The sequence below is a fragment of the Pangasianodon hypophthalmus genome, chromosome 9 (assembly GCF_027358585.1).
Source record: "Pangasianodon hypophthalmus isolate fPanHyp1 chromosome 9, fPanHyp1.pri, whole genome shotgun sequence".
Taxonomy (NCBI): Eukaryota; Metazoa; Chordata; class Actinopteri; order Siluriformes; family Pangasiidae; genus Pangasianodon; species Pangasianodon hypophthalmus.
Window position 1 is genome coordinate 9624412 of NC_069718.1, and position 16271 is coordinate 9640682.

The 16271-nt window shown below is 37.7% G+C and overlaps 1 protein-coding gene across 1 annotated transcript; it reads right to left on the reverse strand.

Annotated features, from left to right (window-relative positions):
• Nucleotides 1-208: 208 nt before the first annotated feature.
• drd1a (dopamine receptor D1a) lies at nt 209-6429 on the reverse strand. The gene has a single exon (XM_026918832.3). It carries the CDS (start codon nt 5558-5560, stop codon nt 4391-4393), a length of 1170 nt encoding a protein of 389 aa, XP_026774633.3. The 5' UTR covers nt 5561-6429; the 3' UTR covers nt 209-4390.
• Between the last annotated feature and the right edge of the window lie 9842 nt (nt 6430-16271).

Consider the following 16271-nt stretch of genomic DNA (forward strand, 5'->3'; position numbering starts at 1 on the left):
ATGAATATATTTAATGCTTAAAATGGTGAGTTGAAGCTTATCATTGTCATTGTTCAAAATGTCCTGTATATGTGGAAATATTTAGTACTACTCTTCATTTTTTACAGCATACACACATATAAGAAACAGCTTATTACTAACAAATTTTTCCATGGCCAAGATATAAGCAAAAATGATCAAACTATATGTCTGGGATGCATTTCTTTCTGATACAGAATGAATGTTTATGTAGTGTTTGGTGGGTCTCTGCAAATTTGCTAGTGCTTAAGGTTAGGTGGAAGGGTTAAGTTTGTAGCCAGGAATTCTCTTACAACTTCACTTTTGTAAAATCCAGTGAAATCACTTGACCATGTTAGTTTTAAATTTAATAGCTGAATAAAATGATGACTAAGCAGAGTCTAAGTTGGCCTGTTAAGACAGATTACATATAGAGGACACAGAAAGCAGGAACAACAGATGCAGCAAGCCAAGTGATGCTTATTCTAGCAGGTTTAACAATCTCATTGATCCTGGTGAGGTTCAAATCAGCCCACTATGGAAAAAAAGACGCTGATCATTGGTGACATTGAGACACCCAGACGCACTCAGCCACAGGGATGGGGAACATGAATCAGTGTCAGTCAACGTTTGTATGAGCTGACACATTTCCCTCTGCGTCTGCTGCAGCTCCCTGTGCTCTTCTCATTACTCTGTCACAGCTATGTCATATGATCCATTACAAATGCATTAGTTCTGGGAGCATTACAATATCAATTGAGATTTATTAATTTTTAAGCAAGAGTGAATATGATTTATCTAAGCACTTGATTGCCCTTCCCAGGCTCCAATTTTACACTCTGACTTTGCATTAACCATGAGAACGAGGAGAGAAGAACTATGTCATGTTCAGACTTCTCCATATAATGCATCAGTGCTATAGGACTTCCCCAGTGTTACAGGCTCTGCAGCATTTTGTCCAAAACGAAAGTTGGAGAAATATCTCTAACAGACAGGTTGGGCATGTCTGCCTCTCTCTCTCTCTTTCACACACACTCACTTGCCAGCATAAAACTCCCTAAAGCTACTCAGTGACCTTGACATCCAGTGGTCATGTACAGAGTCACTTGTATTGTTGCAGACTAGTTCTAAATAAAGAACACCACTTTCTCACCCCTGTGTGACTTGATTATAAATTGAAAACATAAAAATTTAGATTTAAATGTTATGCTAATTTGGATGTGCGGAAAAAGCCATACAAGAAACATTATGTCATTATGTCACACTGTTTTATTGTATTACACTCGTTAATCTAATCTTGCTGTAAGAAAATCAGCAACATGAGGTATTAGGGTGCCAACCTTCAATGAGCAAAAATTAAATTTACACCCCGTTGGTGTTTGTGTAACACTGTTTTGACTGCATTCCCTACTGAGCATGTCATGAAATACTAATGAACTTGAGCAAGGTAATTATAGTAAGTGTTTCCATTGCTACCTGGGCTTGTAAGTGTGGCTTAGATGCCAAACACAGCATTGGATTACCACGGTGACTCACATGCTGTGATATTGGTGCTTCACTCTGTGTCTAGTCTTTAATGAGTCACTCAATATGCTGCCCATTGTGTCTGACATGAGAGCTTTCAATCTGAGTCTGACCACTAATGACAGCGTGGAGGGCCCTACTGCGCACGGTCGAATTTAACACAAAGTCACAAAGGCTGGCTGTGCAAAAAAAATCTGCTTGACTCTGGAGTTCCTCCAGTTGAGCTTGAGCCTATTATCTGTATTTATGTCAGTAGTGCTATGTCACAGAGCGCAGTAGAAACTAATGTAATCGTAAAGGATGCTAAGGCCCAATTTCTCCTGTCTGCTATAGTTTCCCGTTCACATCTCATCACACCGAGGACAAGAGAGTGTGTGACATGCAGTCAGCACTTGTTTCTAAGCCTCTCCCCACAGCAAATAGTGTGGCATTGACAGGGGAAGCTCACGTCACTCTTATGTGAGATACATATGAGACAGGAAAAGTATGGCAACAAAACCAACACAAACTTTTATTCAGCAAAAGTCAAGGGAAAAGTTCTGACACTGTGGGTGCAGATAGCATAACCATTTAGTTAGTTTGTGGTTTTTCTGGATCTTTCTACTGACTGGACATATTGATGAAGTCCATCATTTATCACAGCACAGGCTGAGATAAAACTACTTGTACACCACAATGAATTTAGTAGCTTTTTACTTAACGTCTCACATTACATACAGTATAGTAGTACATTTATCGTGATAGCTAAATCACCTAGAGTTCATCTCCAACAGCTGTAGTGAATATACGCCACTTTTTCCATTTTCAACAGTGAGACAATAAGATGATGAAACATATTTATACCTTGTTCATATTTTACTGCTTCAAATTACAGGAATTCATTCTGCTAATTTGTGTACTAAAGTGTTCTTGATGGATGAGCATCAAGTACATTACTGACCGTTCATAATGACTTAAACACCAAAGAGGGATTTAATCATCTTGCCCAAATGGACATCCATTCTGTAAACACACTGATACTCTAAGCATACCTCTAACATCATATTCTCACACCCAAACAATTAAGGAACTGAGGTCAACTTTTGTGAATTCCTAAAAAATCAGCCACCATTTCCTTTAAACATATCTTGTTCTTGTTCACAAAGCACTTTAGCAATACAGCCACACTGTAGAATTGCACATAACACACATTAATTAATATAGCAGTGGATGCTGTTTGCTACTGAGATGAAGGTAGAACACCCTTTGAGCAGCATAGGCATCTTCTGAATACAGTAGCGGTCATAATAACAATGAATCCATTACACATTCACTGGGGCTTACTCATCATAGTTCATTTCCACCTCTGAATTCATATTTAATGGCCATCTGTTCTGTTTGTCTTGGTAGTTAGCTGTCAGAGTTTGGTAATAGAAAAGCAGACTTTAGAGGAGCACAGGCACCAATGAACAGCATACATATTTATTATGACAATCACGGAACAACCATCTCGTAATTGACCATCTGCCCTCTTGTTTTGGAATAAGCCGGGATATAAAGCTATATCTTATGAATAAAGTGAGGTTTAAGGGAAATGTTATGAGAAGTGGGAGATGTTTTTTTTTTGCAGTTTTTTGCAACCAGGTTATATTCATCTTGATGTTTCAATTATTGACCAAGAATTAAATTTAATAAGTTTACTTGCTGGAAGTGATGGTTGGTTGAGATATTACATGGAAGGGCTACAATCTTATATCCATTAATGGCTCAACAATTAAACTATTAGGGTTGAGCAATGCATTATATCACAAGGTCTCAGTGATGGCATAATAATTATGATGTGGGGCAAACTATTACTTGCACATTATTGTGACATATAGGCAGCTCCTTTCATGATTCAAATTCCGGAATTCCTCAAAGTCCTGTTTCATCAATCACTGCTGATGATGTGTTACAGATGTATCAGTGAAGCGCAAATGGAGATCACATCTAGGGGTGTTTCACTCTTTGTAAGCATCTCACACGACTGTCAGTGATAGGCTGCATGAATCTACAGTCTGGGCTAGAAAGAAAACAGCCTAACCTCTCTTCTCTATACTTTTCTGTGTATACTTCCTACAAACATTTGTTGCTCTTGGTTCTGCAAGAATTCAAAAAATATAATCCACCTTAAGACATTTGTCACCAGCAAATAATTTGATGTGAATGCCAAAAATGAAACCTTATACTGATGTGTTTTTATCTTTGAAAGACCTGCTAGCCCATTTAGACCAGCCACCCCTGCTTTCTAGTGAAGTCTTGGCCCTTTAGAGCTTAGCAGTTCAACTTAAAAACTGGAAATGCGCTGCAGAGAGAAGAGCACTACAGAAAATGTCCCATTGTATTCTGTGTTTGCCCAGCTGAAGTCATTAGTTTCAATTCCAGTTCATATATATAAACTGTTCATTATGCAGTCACATTTAAACTCCTTTCCATATAAACATTCTTGTTTGTTCATTATCATTCTTAAGGTCTCTAAGTGAAACATATTCACAAGGAAGGAAATACAAAATTCCTAAAGGCCTAGTCCCTAAATGCCTAGGCCTAGTAATTTGCTCATGCTTGAAATAGTCCATAGCTGCAGGATTTCAAGGCAATCAGTCTTTGGAGTCAGAAGCATTGCCCGTCATAAAGATTATCCCCCTTAACAGAAACATCAGAACTGGTGCCCAGCACAGCAGGAGGGCTTTCTTCTCAGAGCCTTAATCCCAAATCCCTTCACCCCTCTTGTACACATTATTGTTCTGGCACTGGGGAATGTGGACTAGGCTGCATTTTAGAGCAGGTTCCCCCACATACTAAGAATATCCTCTGACCCCATTGAGGAAGAGAATCATGCAGCAGGGTCATTTCAATTTTTGTTTAGGCTATGTGTCTCTATGACATTGTGACCTGGGCAAAGCCTAGGGCAGCCCAAGAGAATGGCAAATGCTCTGCGGAAGTCTGCGTTGAAGGCATATATAATGGGGTTGAGAGAAGAGTTTGCCCATCCAAACCACACGAAGATGTCAAAGGTGGTGGGACTGATGCATGGAAGGTTACGCTCGCAAAACGGCACCATGCAGTTAAGGACAAAGAAGGGCAACCAGCAACACACAAACACTCCCATTATAACAGACAGGGTCTTTAGCACCTTGGTCTCCCTTTTGAAAGACATCTTAAAGGAGCTCTCAGAGTCCATATTGCAGTTGCTGCCCATGCTGTTGTGCCGGAACTTGGCGCTCTCAGCAGCCCTCTCCAGCGCAGAGATCCTCTTAATCTGCTTTTGGGCTATTCTGTAAATCTGTGTGTAAGTCACAATCATGATGGCCACTGGGATGTAGAAGCTGATGAGGGAGGAGGAAATTGCATAGGTTCGGTTGAGACTAGAGTCACAATTGTCCGTTAAAGGTGCCCCATGAGAAGTATTCTGCAATGGTAAGCTCACTGGCTGCACCTTGTGCCAGTTCAGCTGCACCGGGATAAAAGAGATGAGCACAGACAGCGTCCAAGCTATGCTGATCATCACAAATGCCACCTTGGGAGTCATCTTTCTCTCATAGCGGAATGGGCTGGAAATGGCCCAGTACCGGTCTACACTGATAACACAAAGGTTGAGGATGGATGCTGTTGAGCACATGATATCAAAAGCCACCCAGATGTCACAGAATGATCCAAAAGGCCAGAAGCCAACGATTTCCGTTACAGCCTTCCAAGGCATGACCAAGATGGCGACCAATAGATCTGACACAGCCAGAGAGATGACGAAGAAGTTGGTGACTTTGGAGCGGAGATGGCGGAATTTGGTGACTGCTGCACAAACAAGCATGTTTCCCAGCAGGGTGGAAAGAATGAGGAGAGACAGGAAGCATCCGGTGAGAACTCGTGTTGATTGGTCGCTCTCCAACAAACCACTGTCAATCACTGTTAAATTCAAATCCATCACTGCCAGTTTTTTCCTTCCAGAAATCACTGCATCATAAAGCAGGAACTCACTGAAAGACTGAGAGCAGAGCGAGATAGATGATAAGCTCACTGACATCCAGTGTCTTTTCCTGTTCTGTACTTGAGGTTTGGTTTATTATTGTCACAGCCAAAATCTCATTTGTTTATTTCCCACGATGTGGTTTGAAGACATGTTGTGACATCAGCTGGTTTCCTTGCTGCATTCAAATTATGTTCTTCCATATCAGTCGCTGTGTGTAAATGAATTTCTTACAAATTAATGAACAATATTCACCACCTAAATCATGTTAATTCCAAAGTCATCATCCTCATCATCCTCATCCTCATCTTCATTATTATTATTATCATTATTATTATTATTATTATTATTATTATTATTATATCACTCACCCTAATTTTTCATCCTATTCTCTGTGCACTGAAATGTTATGCTTTCCAGCAAAGCCATCCGGAGTCATCCAAAGCGCACGGTTGCGTTTCAGTCCCACTGACACATTAAATTAAGTGAAGAATACCGATGTAAAGCACATCATTTCCAGATTAAATGATTTGTGCGTTATGCATGCAAAAACTGTATTCCCAAGAGCCGAGTATACGCTCCTTAGGGGGGAAAAAACACCTTTTCCCTACTGTTCTTCCATCTGCTTATTCCTTTCTCCTCATTCCATGCATCTTACATAAGAAATAACTTATAGCACGGGTTTGAGAGCTCGTCCTTTTAGCGCGCGCGTTTTTAACTCCCCGGTTCTTGCACAAAAAAAAGGCCCGGTGAAATGCTCCTCAGCTTGGCTAAAGATCCATGCATGAATAAAAGGATGTTTTGCATAAACTCTAAAGGCGCCGTGTGCTTTCCGCTGCGTCCATGTCGATGTGAGATAGCCAAACCGGACTGAGTGACACGCGAGCCCCGTGCCGCGCTCGCGCACTGACGTCGAGTGGCGAGAAGGCGCCGTTCCCTCCGCCACACACACTCAGCGCTTCAGGTTTCATCCAGCAGCAACCTAAACCCCAAGGACATCCTCCACTGTCCCCGACTCCATCAGCTTTACGCTCATATAAAAAACCAAACTCTCAGATCACTGTACGCAGCTGCGCAAATAAAACAATATCCTAATGTTTATTATTGCGCTTATTGTCAGTGTTCATGCAGCACTGTAAGTGTTTAATACAACACTGGATATTTAAACAACAAAAAGCCTTAATTACACTAAAGTAATTACAAAACAAAACGTCCTGTTGGTCCTTACAGTGTTGAACTAACACATTGGACTGAACTTGTGCAGTGAGTTTATTTACAATGTAAATGCTAATACAGCACTAGGTGTGTAATTATCAGTGTTTAGATATGTGTTAATTCAACACTGTATTTCAGTGTTTCTGTAGTTTGTCACTGTAAGAATATCCATTGTGTTGTTTGTCACTAGGTTTTAATACACAAAGATGTATCAGTTAGACTAAAGTTATTACAAAACGAACTGCTTGGTGTTTAATTAGTCTTTACAGTGTTGGATTACCACCTACAATGCTGAACCAACATACTGAATTCACACTTTGCTAATGCAACACTACTGAAACAATGATTAAATTAGACTAAAGTAATGGCACAAATAAAAAATAGTGTTCAGTTAGTCCTTACAGAGTCAAATTAACACCTAGGATTTGGCTTAGCCCCTGCAGTGTTGAACTTGCACATTCAGACTTGTGAGGTTTATTACGACATGTTTATTTACGGTGTAAGTGTTAATAAACCACTAGGTGTTTATTTAACACTGATATTGTTAATACAAGATGCTATTTCAACACTGTAATCCAATGCTTTGGTCTTAACGCAACATTGTGTTAATTTGTTACTTGTTAATTTGTTACTAAAGTGTTATTTGTCACTGTAGGTGTTACTATACTGTAGGTATTGTAAAAACAAAAAAAGGATGAAGTAATTAGAAAACAAAATGATTAGTGTTCAGTTAGCCCTTAACGAGTTGAACTAACATATTGAAATAAACTGTACAATATGTTCATTAACTAATCAATGCTAAGATAATGGAAAAAACTAAATGATTATTGTTCAGTTAGATTATAAAGAGTTGAATTAACACCTACAGTGCTGAACTAACTTACTGAATGAACTTGTAAGATGCGCTTATATACACTGTCTTAATACAGCACAAGGTATTGAAACAAAAAAAAACATAATTATGTCATGGTGATTGCGAAATGAAATGATTAGTGTTCAGTTAATTAACAGTGATATTATTAGTACAACAAATGCTAGTTCAGCATTATACATGTTAATTCAACAAGGCAAATTTGTAAGTGATATTTGCCACTGTAGGTGTTAACACTTTAAGACCTAACTAAACACTTCTTCTTCTTCTTCTTCTGTAATTACTTTCCTCTTGGTCAACCTGGTACTTGAAATTTTGCTCATGATCCAAATGCTTCAGTTCACATGTTCTCAGATCAATCACTGGTGAAATCCCTAACTGATGGTGACAAAAAAAAAAGTCATTTTCAACAAACATGGCCTCAAAATTGCAAAAATCATAACAATTTGTGTGAAAAGTTGCAAAGGCTTAGATTAGGGGTGGAGTTAATGTTTAGTTATACCATTTCTTAACATTTAATTCATGTTGGCTTTCAGAATGAACCAGATTCATGAATAAGATATCGCACAGTGATTTATAAAGCTTACTTGAACTGTATTGTATTCTCTGAAGGTGATCATTTCATTCATAACACAGTGCTGTTGAATTTTGAATCTGATTGGTCAGATGAGGTTGACTGACATTATATAACAGCAGCTCTGTCATTAGTACTGAATGCTAGGCAAATCACAGGTTTATATTAGTGTGCTTCATTTGTTATGTTAGTGTTTCTGTAGTAACAGCTCATTTACATGGACTTGTGTTACACATGTTCCGTGAAATCTGAGTCTAATAATAAATCAATTAAAAATGTGCAGTTATCAAACAAAGAAAAACATATAATTGTTGTAAGGTGAAGTTTTCTGTAAGGAGATGTATGTTTAACATTTTTGAAATGAGTCTCTAGAGTCAGTGCTTTGTATCAGTCTGAGGTGAAGCTGTAAGGTTACGATTTTGGACACTTGAATGTCCTCAGGTTGGAGGGCTTTGCGGTTTCTAGGTAACATGACCAAGTGGTGAGGAACTGTCTGTTTATGGCTGTAAGGTATATCAGAAACATGTAAACGGATAGAAGAATATGATGTATTATTCTTTAATAAATAAGAATTTAAATTGTTGGCAAATTGCTGTGGTATAAGATAAATAAAACACTTCGGAACATGTTGTTATTGGAAAAATAATCAACTTCAGGGTGATAAGTGACTACTTTTCACATTGGGCCATATCACATCACCAGTCTGTTGATTAATTTCCTATAACAACAAGTCCTGTTGTGTTTTATTCCTTACATTAACCAGTGTATGGGTGTTAATATAACATTGTTTGTGTTAATGTGATAGATAAAACTTGAAAGAGAGAATAAATTCATGCAGTATTTTTACATTCTGTTATTAAGGTTATAACTAAAGTTGGGGTTTTTTTCTCACACAGATAAATGTATAACTACAACGTGATGCTGAGGATACTGCACAAAACTTTGAGACTGACTATAATTACTGTTACAATATGCATTTAAACTGAAGCTGAATATGTATTTGAACTGAAACTGAAGCTGAAGTGGCTCTGCAAGGCAGCTGCGTCTGATGAAATGCTGGTAAAACACTGATGTATGAATGGAGTTAATCCTAGCCTTTTCATTTTAATTAGTGAAATGTAGTGAATGCAGCACAAAAATGTTACAAGTCACCCAAGTGGCTGATTCTCCATTGGTATGTTAAATAGATGCTTGCTTTGTTTTGTATCCACAGGCATCAAGCCAGAATTTCTTCCAAAAATTACATTCTTGCCCTTGCACATTTTTGCACATGACCTTATGTAGAATGTACTGTTTTAAATTCTGCAAATAAACACAAATCCTGCTGTGAGATATAACAGACAAAATAAATGTACGTATATAGTACACAAATAAAAACGGGACTTTTGTATGACGATCTTGGACAATGAAAAAATAATCAATATTATTAACAATTTTCTTTCTGCTGTAAGTTGATTATATAAATGACTTTGGATAAATATTTTAAGCCATTAGAGCACTGTAAAGTACATACTATCAGCTTTCTATCCAGCTCCATAAGCTATTTATATATAAGTTTAAGGCATAAGATATTAGACGTTACTTAATGATTTATGAGATTTTAACTTGGTTAATGTACAGAGCTGCCGAAGTGACTTAGTGATTATTTATTTAATATTAAAGCATTAATATTTTAAGGCCATAGGTTAAATTTCTCGAGAGATATTTTTATGGCCATGAAATACGTAACTATTGTGGCAAAAGCACAGAGATGACTGATATTACACTTTACTTCAATCTTAGATAAAGACATACTGTATCACCTTCAGCGAATTTGCAAAGCAAATAGACTTTTTGACCCATTCCCGCCAAGTACTTAGCTGGAGACCACATATTAAGTATGATGCTAAGGCAAATATTAAGCTGAGCTCAAGCTGCACAGTTGTGTGACCATTACTTTAGTCACTAGTGGCCACAACATTATAATTTGTGGCCTCAAAATATTAACTTGTGGCCTAAATATGTGCATTCTTGGCCACTTCTTATTAAAATATAACCTCAGCAGCAATGTAAATAGTAGTAGTTTTGAAGATCCCTTAAAAGCTTTGTGAAACTTGAATTGGCACATCATAATAAACAAATGGAAACCATGTTAAAATGGTTTTAGGAAACCGTGTTAAAATCTATGGTTTATCACTAGTTGAGGTAAACAATGTTACAGTATATCTTGTCCTTTCCTGTTACAGGTATGCCTCAGGGCTGTATCTTCATTTGTATTTGCATTTACATATACTTCATTTGACAGATACCCTTACCCAGAGCAACTTACAGAAGTTCTTTGTGGATTCCAACATATTTTCATTCTAGTAAGAGCACTATTACCCTAAACCCTGCTTTACAGCAACAAAAACAATAGAAGTCGGGGTTTTTTTTGTTTTCAAATTTGTGCTCATTTAAGTGCTTTTCTTTATTTTGCCCTTCTGTTATTCCACACACCTGCTAGTAAAGTTTGTTCAAGGTCTTCAGGTATGCTTGACACATTGAGCTAACTTATTAGTTTTTCTTACACCACTGTCAAGAAGCAAGACAGGAAATGACATGGATTTTCAACCCTAAACCATAGCCCAGCACTGTAAATTCATATTCTCATATACTTGCTTGGACTACGTAAGTGCAATGTATGCAAGTCTGCATATGAATCAGCAATATTATGCGTATCCTTGTGTTTCATGTGACGTAACACTGTACATTTTGAAGACCAAATAGAGGACCGACTGCGTCAATGTTATTGTGTCTGTGTTTCATTAAGAAGTTTCGTTTTCAGTTATACTGATAGTCGACTGCCCTCATACACTTCACTACATACATTTTCAACCAGCAGCAGTGCAGCAGATCCTCTCTATCATGCTGCCTCATAGCTATGCTATATAGCTAGTTACGTTATGGGACAAGTATACAATTGACACGTATATCTCGGCAGGAAATATTGCTAATATTAGCGAAAGTTAGTTAGTTAGCCTTCCTGTTGACTTATTGACTTACCCTTCCTATAAGGAAAATTTTTTTTTTTTCCTCTTAATGAAACACACTTGGATCTTTTACCCACCTGGACGTGAGGAGCCACTAGACCTCCTTGATCTTAAAGTACATAAGAAGCACAGGTATTGTACTATTTATTCTGTATGTATTAAGTATGTCAGGTGATTTTAGCTATCTTTCACTGCTAGCTGTGTTCACGCTGTGCAGCGAAGCCAAATTTTCAGTCCCAAATATAATGACAGCAACAGAAAAATCATGTGACTGAAATGCTTTGTAATTCCACAAATGCAACATAAGTTAAATGAGGTAAACAAAATCCATGTTGGGGTGAATTGCTTAGTTATTAGTTATTGTATTGCCTTCCCATTGATAAAGATATCTCTCAGTGTAGAGAAACAGTTCGTAGTTAAGTATCTACACAGTACTATCACTTGCCTCTTGTGTGACTCATGGCTCTGAAATGACACAGTAAGTTAATTGCAGGCCATTGGTTTTAATGCTGACTTCCCCTTTCACACACACTCACAGAAGTACAGGCGTGATGCAGAGGAGGCTGTAGAGGGGGCTGGGTATGAAACAGGAATGAGTAGGCCTACGTGTACAGATGTATCGTCCCACATACACACAAAAAATAGGTTAATTACTTCACTGTCATTTTTAAAATGGGAATTCAACTGGCTTTTCATAAGTTCATTATTTCAGTACGGAGGCAGAGGCGTAGCTAGGTGGGGATTTCGGGTATGAACCTCCCCCTGAAATATTTTATGACAGTTCCAAATACTTATTTGTGGGTGGTTAGCATGACACATATACAAGGTAGCTGATTGTATACGTGTCAGATGACATATAGCTGTGGTACTATGATTTTCAAAAAAGGTCAACAAAGTTATCGTTATGATTCCTCCATATTTAACTGCCCCAGATGCCAAACAAATGCATCCCTTAGTTTGTTTAGTCACATTTTATTGGCTACCAGCTGCTGTGGTGGTATGGTGGAGAAACAGGATTAACCCATCAGGATATACCAAGATAATTTTACCCATCTCTGTTTGAAAGCTATTGATGAGCTAGTTACCTTCTGAGCTCTGAGGGATATCAAAGTAAGAGTAGGTGATGAAGTACTGGAGGTTTACTGCAGGAGGAGAAAAAGAAAAGTAGCTCTGGTTTTATAAGGTACAGAAAAAAGGCACCTTCCCCTGTTAGTAACATAATCATTTTCAGTGGAACTGTAATAAAGGTATGTTATTAACTACTCCTATTAACGTTATTAATATAGCAAGATTGGTTGATGGTAGATCGCACCTTAAATAAATGTCAAATTCTGAATCCCTTCACCACTTCTACCGTTGTCGGGCATCTCCTCCAAATGCAAGAGTGCATCACACTTATCAATTTAATTACACAGATAATGTGATTATTTTATTTAGTGTATTTCCTCATGCAACACTGAAATTAATTCCTGGCTTCACCACTGGTTGAATATCAAACAAATGTATCCTGGGTATCTTCCAGAAAATTTACCATGTTTATAGATAGAAATAATACAACCCAAACACACTTACAATGCAAAAAAGAGCTCTAAAATGAATAATTAAGAACAAACAGAAGTTTAAAAAAAAACCAAAAAAAAACATGGTGATAAAACCCAGCATATCTCATGCCGATGGACTCTATCAGCGGAAGGACATCAGACTGCACTGTGTGGGCTCTGGGGGTTTCAAGTACACCACTGCCTTCATGTCATATTAATTATTTATGGATTATAGCACATATGGAACATCATGACCTCAGTGAAGAGCACAAAACTCAATTTCTCCACTCAAGACTGACAGGAAAACATGTACACCCATTCACATTAGGTTTTGCTCTTGGTGTAAATGTATGTACCTGTTGATGGATTGGATTTCCTTTTGCTCTTGAGGTTTTTGTTGTGGTTCTCAACCCTGGTTCTGGAGTATGCCCTGTTCTGCACATTTTAGCAGTTTCCTGCTCTAATATGCACATTTCAGCTCAGGAAGGGCTGTTAATTAGCTGATTATTTGGATGTGTTTGGAGCATGCTAAAATGTGTAGATGATAAAATCAGTATGTTTCCCAGGGCCAGGTTTGGGAATGGTGTCATGACCAAAGAATCATTTCAGTTGTTGAGAAAAATCTTGAAAATAAACACTCAACCAGCTAAGGTGGTATATAAAAAAAAGCATCTCACGTGTCACACACTGTAACCATAACAACAGTCTTACCAGTCCTATCTAGTATTAACTAACTAGCCTAGCATACCTGAATTAGATTTATTATTATAAGAAATAAAGATGAAATAAAGACTGGTTTAATTCTGCCAACGAGGTTGTTAACGTCGCTGTAGCTGATTGATGAGGAAGTTAAATACGCTGGGGTCACTTACCGCTTTTCTGAAAAGTTGTACTTGGTTAATTTAAGGAAGTTTGTCTATGACCAAAAAAAAATGACAGCAGCAGTGCTTTTTTAAGAAACGGCCACATTGCACTCGTTTTCTTTACAATTGCATGTTAAATAAAACTAATGAAACACTAAGCTGGCAGTTGAGAAAACAATGTCGAGTGTGAAAGCACCATAGACTGACCAATGAATTGCCCACAGTCTAACTTTCCCACATAGACGAAATCAAAGTGGTGAGATCAGACTCAGGTTTTTCACAAAAAAAGCAAGGAAGTGGAAGATGAAGAGTGTAGATGCGTGTCATAGATTTCTGGATGTAATTACGACAATATGAAAGTGCATGATTGTCAAGATTTCCTTATTGAGCTTCATGTTCCCATATATGTTAGATGAGTAATTACAATAAGTGATATAATTTTAGCCTCTTAAACTCGTAGCTTATTAGTCAGTTATTCAGCTAAAAGGAGTATGTTTGCTACTCCTAGTAGGATAGAAAATATGCACAAAACTAACAATCGTAATAAAAACATACAGGTTTATAATTACTTTAAAGATATAGGTTTATAGAGACAATGATATAGCAGCTTATTCAGATCATTATTTGGCAGCTGAAAGTGCAATATTGCAGTACAATAAATAACACATAGTAATAGCAGGATACTGACATCTGATGGTTTTTAAATACCAACATACCAGCTACCGTATATTATATTGCATATATAGCAGGATCAGTGATGAATACAGTACATGTAATATGTACTAATGAAATAACTGATACTTAACAATGGAATGATCTATATATAGTGCAATGGTTTACAAGAACAGCTAGCAGAAGCAGTAACAGACAAATGTGTGACTATGGTTCAGAGTTATTCTAATGAGTCTCAAACTTTTTTAGCATCTTGAACTCACACTTTGTTCAGTCCTCACAGTCACTGTACTATTTCAGATCCTAAGTGGAGAATTACAGCATAATCAATAATGTATAATAAAACTCTCCCTCAATGTAGGTCACCTGCTTTAGAGAGAGAGAGAGAGAGAGAGAGAGAGAGAGAGAAACACAGGTGCAGCCTCTGATTTTTTTTTGGGCTGAAGTGATAAATGTGGACCTGCTTTAAAAAAGCATCAAAGAAGATCCAAGATGGCCACTGGCCACTCGTAAATCACCACTTCAAACACACAATCAAGGGGATGATCAGAGGAACAAACTGCAGCTGGTCCCGCACTTGTGCTCACTGTCATATAAAATAGCACAAGTGCCTGGCCTTCACAGTCTTGACTATCTCCTTCACTTGTACTCAATAAGTGGATGGTCAAAAAGGAATATAGTAATGTACTCATATAGTCTTTGCTCCATTAAAAATAGGAAACCACCAACACCTTCTGACACACACACACACACACACACACACACACATACCAATGGTCTCAGACAAGGGGCTTCCCTTCTTTGATCTCACAATATTGCTGCAATTCTGAGCTGTATATATCCCTCATATGATCATATTGCTTCAGAGTGTGTGTGTGTGTGTGTGTGTGTGTGTGTGTGTGTAAAAGAGACACAGAAGCAAAGATAGCAAAAGACTATCCAAGACTTTAAGATAGCACCTAATTATTCATACATTTATTAGAGTTCAACCTTTTTTTTTTCATGACATCTAGTCACATATCAGAAAACATTATCTACAAGAGCACCAATTAGAATAGCACACAGTCTTGCACTAGTAGCAATGGCAAAGATATATCCCTAACACATACAACTACCTCTAACTTAATAACTATTCAGACTCAGAGAAACTACCCAATGCACAGGTAAACAGGAATTTAACTTGCCAGATCAGTTCTAGAACTTACAATGTGCAAACAAGCAAATGTGTAAACATGCAGACATGCAGACTTTACATGTAACATAATAAACACACTAAATATAATATAGATTGTCCACATTTGGTAATATAGGATAAAGGGTTCTGCTTATTTGTCATTTATGAATTGTTGAGAAGAATGACTGCTAAACTGTTCAGATGTCATGTGGTTCTGCTTCTGATGGAGAAGTACCATTCACTTGAGGGGAGTTTCTGAAACAGATAGTTCCCCAGGTGTTTAGGGTCCATGATGATTTTTTTTTTTTTAGCTCATTTCTTGGCTCTGATGTCATGCAGCTTTGAGAGTTGCTGCTGACCAGTGAACTGTAAAGACAGAGAGGTGGTTTCTCATGAAAATCAACTACCATCTCTACTGTTTTTTGCATGTTGAGCTTCTAGGTTGTTCACAATACACCACGTAGCCACTTCTCTCCACTAGGCAGACTAATGCTAATGAGGCCTGCTAGGCGTTTATGTATAATATTTAAACTAGTACACATTCTGTGTGGTTGATTATCTGTGTGGTTGATCTCTGTTCAGTTACACTTACATGGTAGTGTGTTTTCTGTGTCAGCACTTTGTAACAGTCAGATCTTTAAGGTTTCATACATGAGAAGGTCTTCAGGAGACAGCATGTGGTTTGTCAGTAAGATGAGAAGATGTCTTATCTCAAGAGAGGTTAGAGAGAGGCTACTGAGGGAACTATGTTATAACATAAATGAAAACAGTAACTACCTTGTTTTGTGGACATTCCACAACATTATATGTAACTTTAAATGGACAAAAATGATAAAAAGTCATTCTTCAG

Coding starts and splice junctions, on each gene's coding strand:
- drd1a (XM_026918832.3), bottom strand. CDS start 5,560: ATGTCAGTGAGCTTATCATCTATCTCGCTCTGCTCTCAGTCTTTCAGT.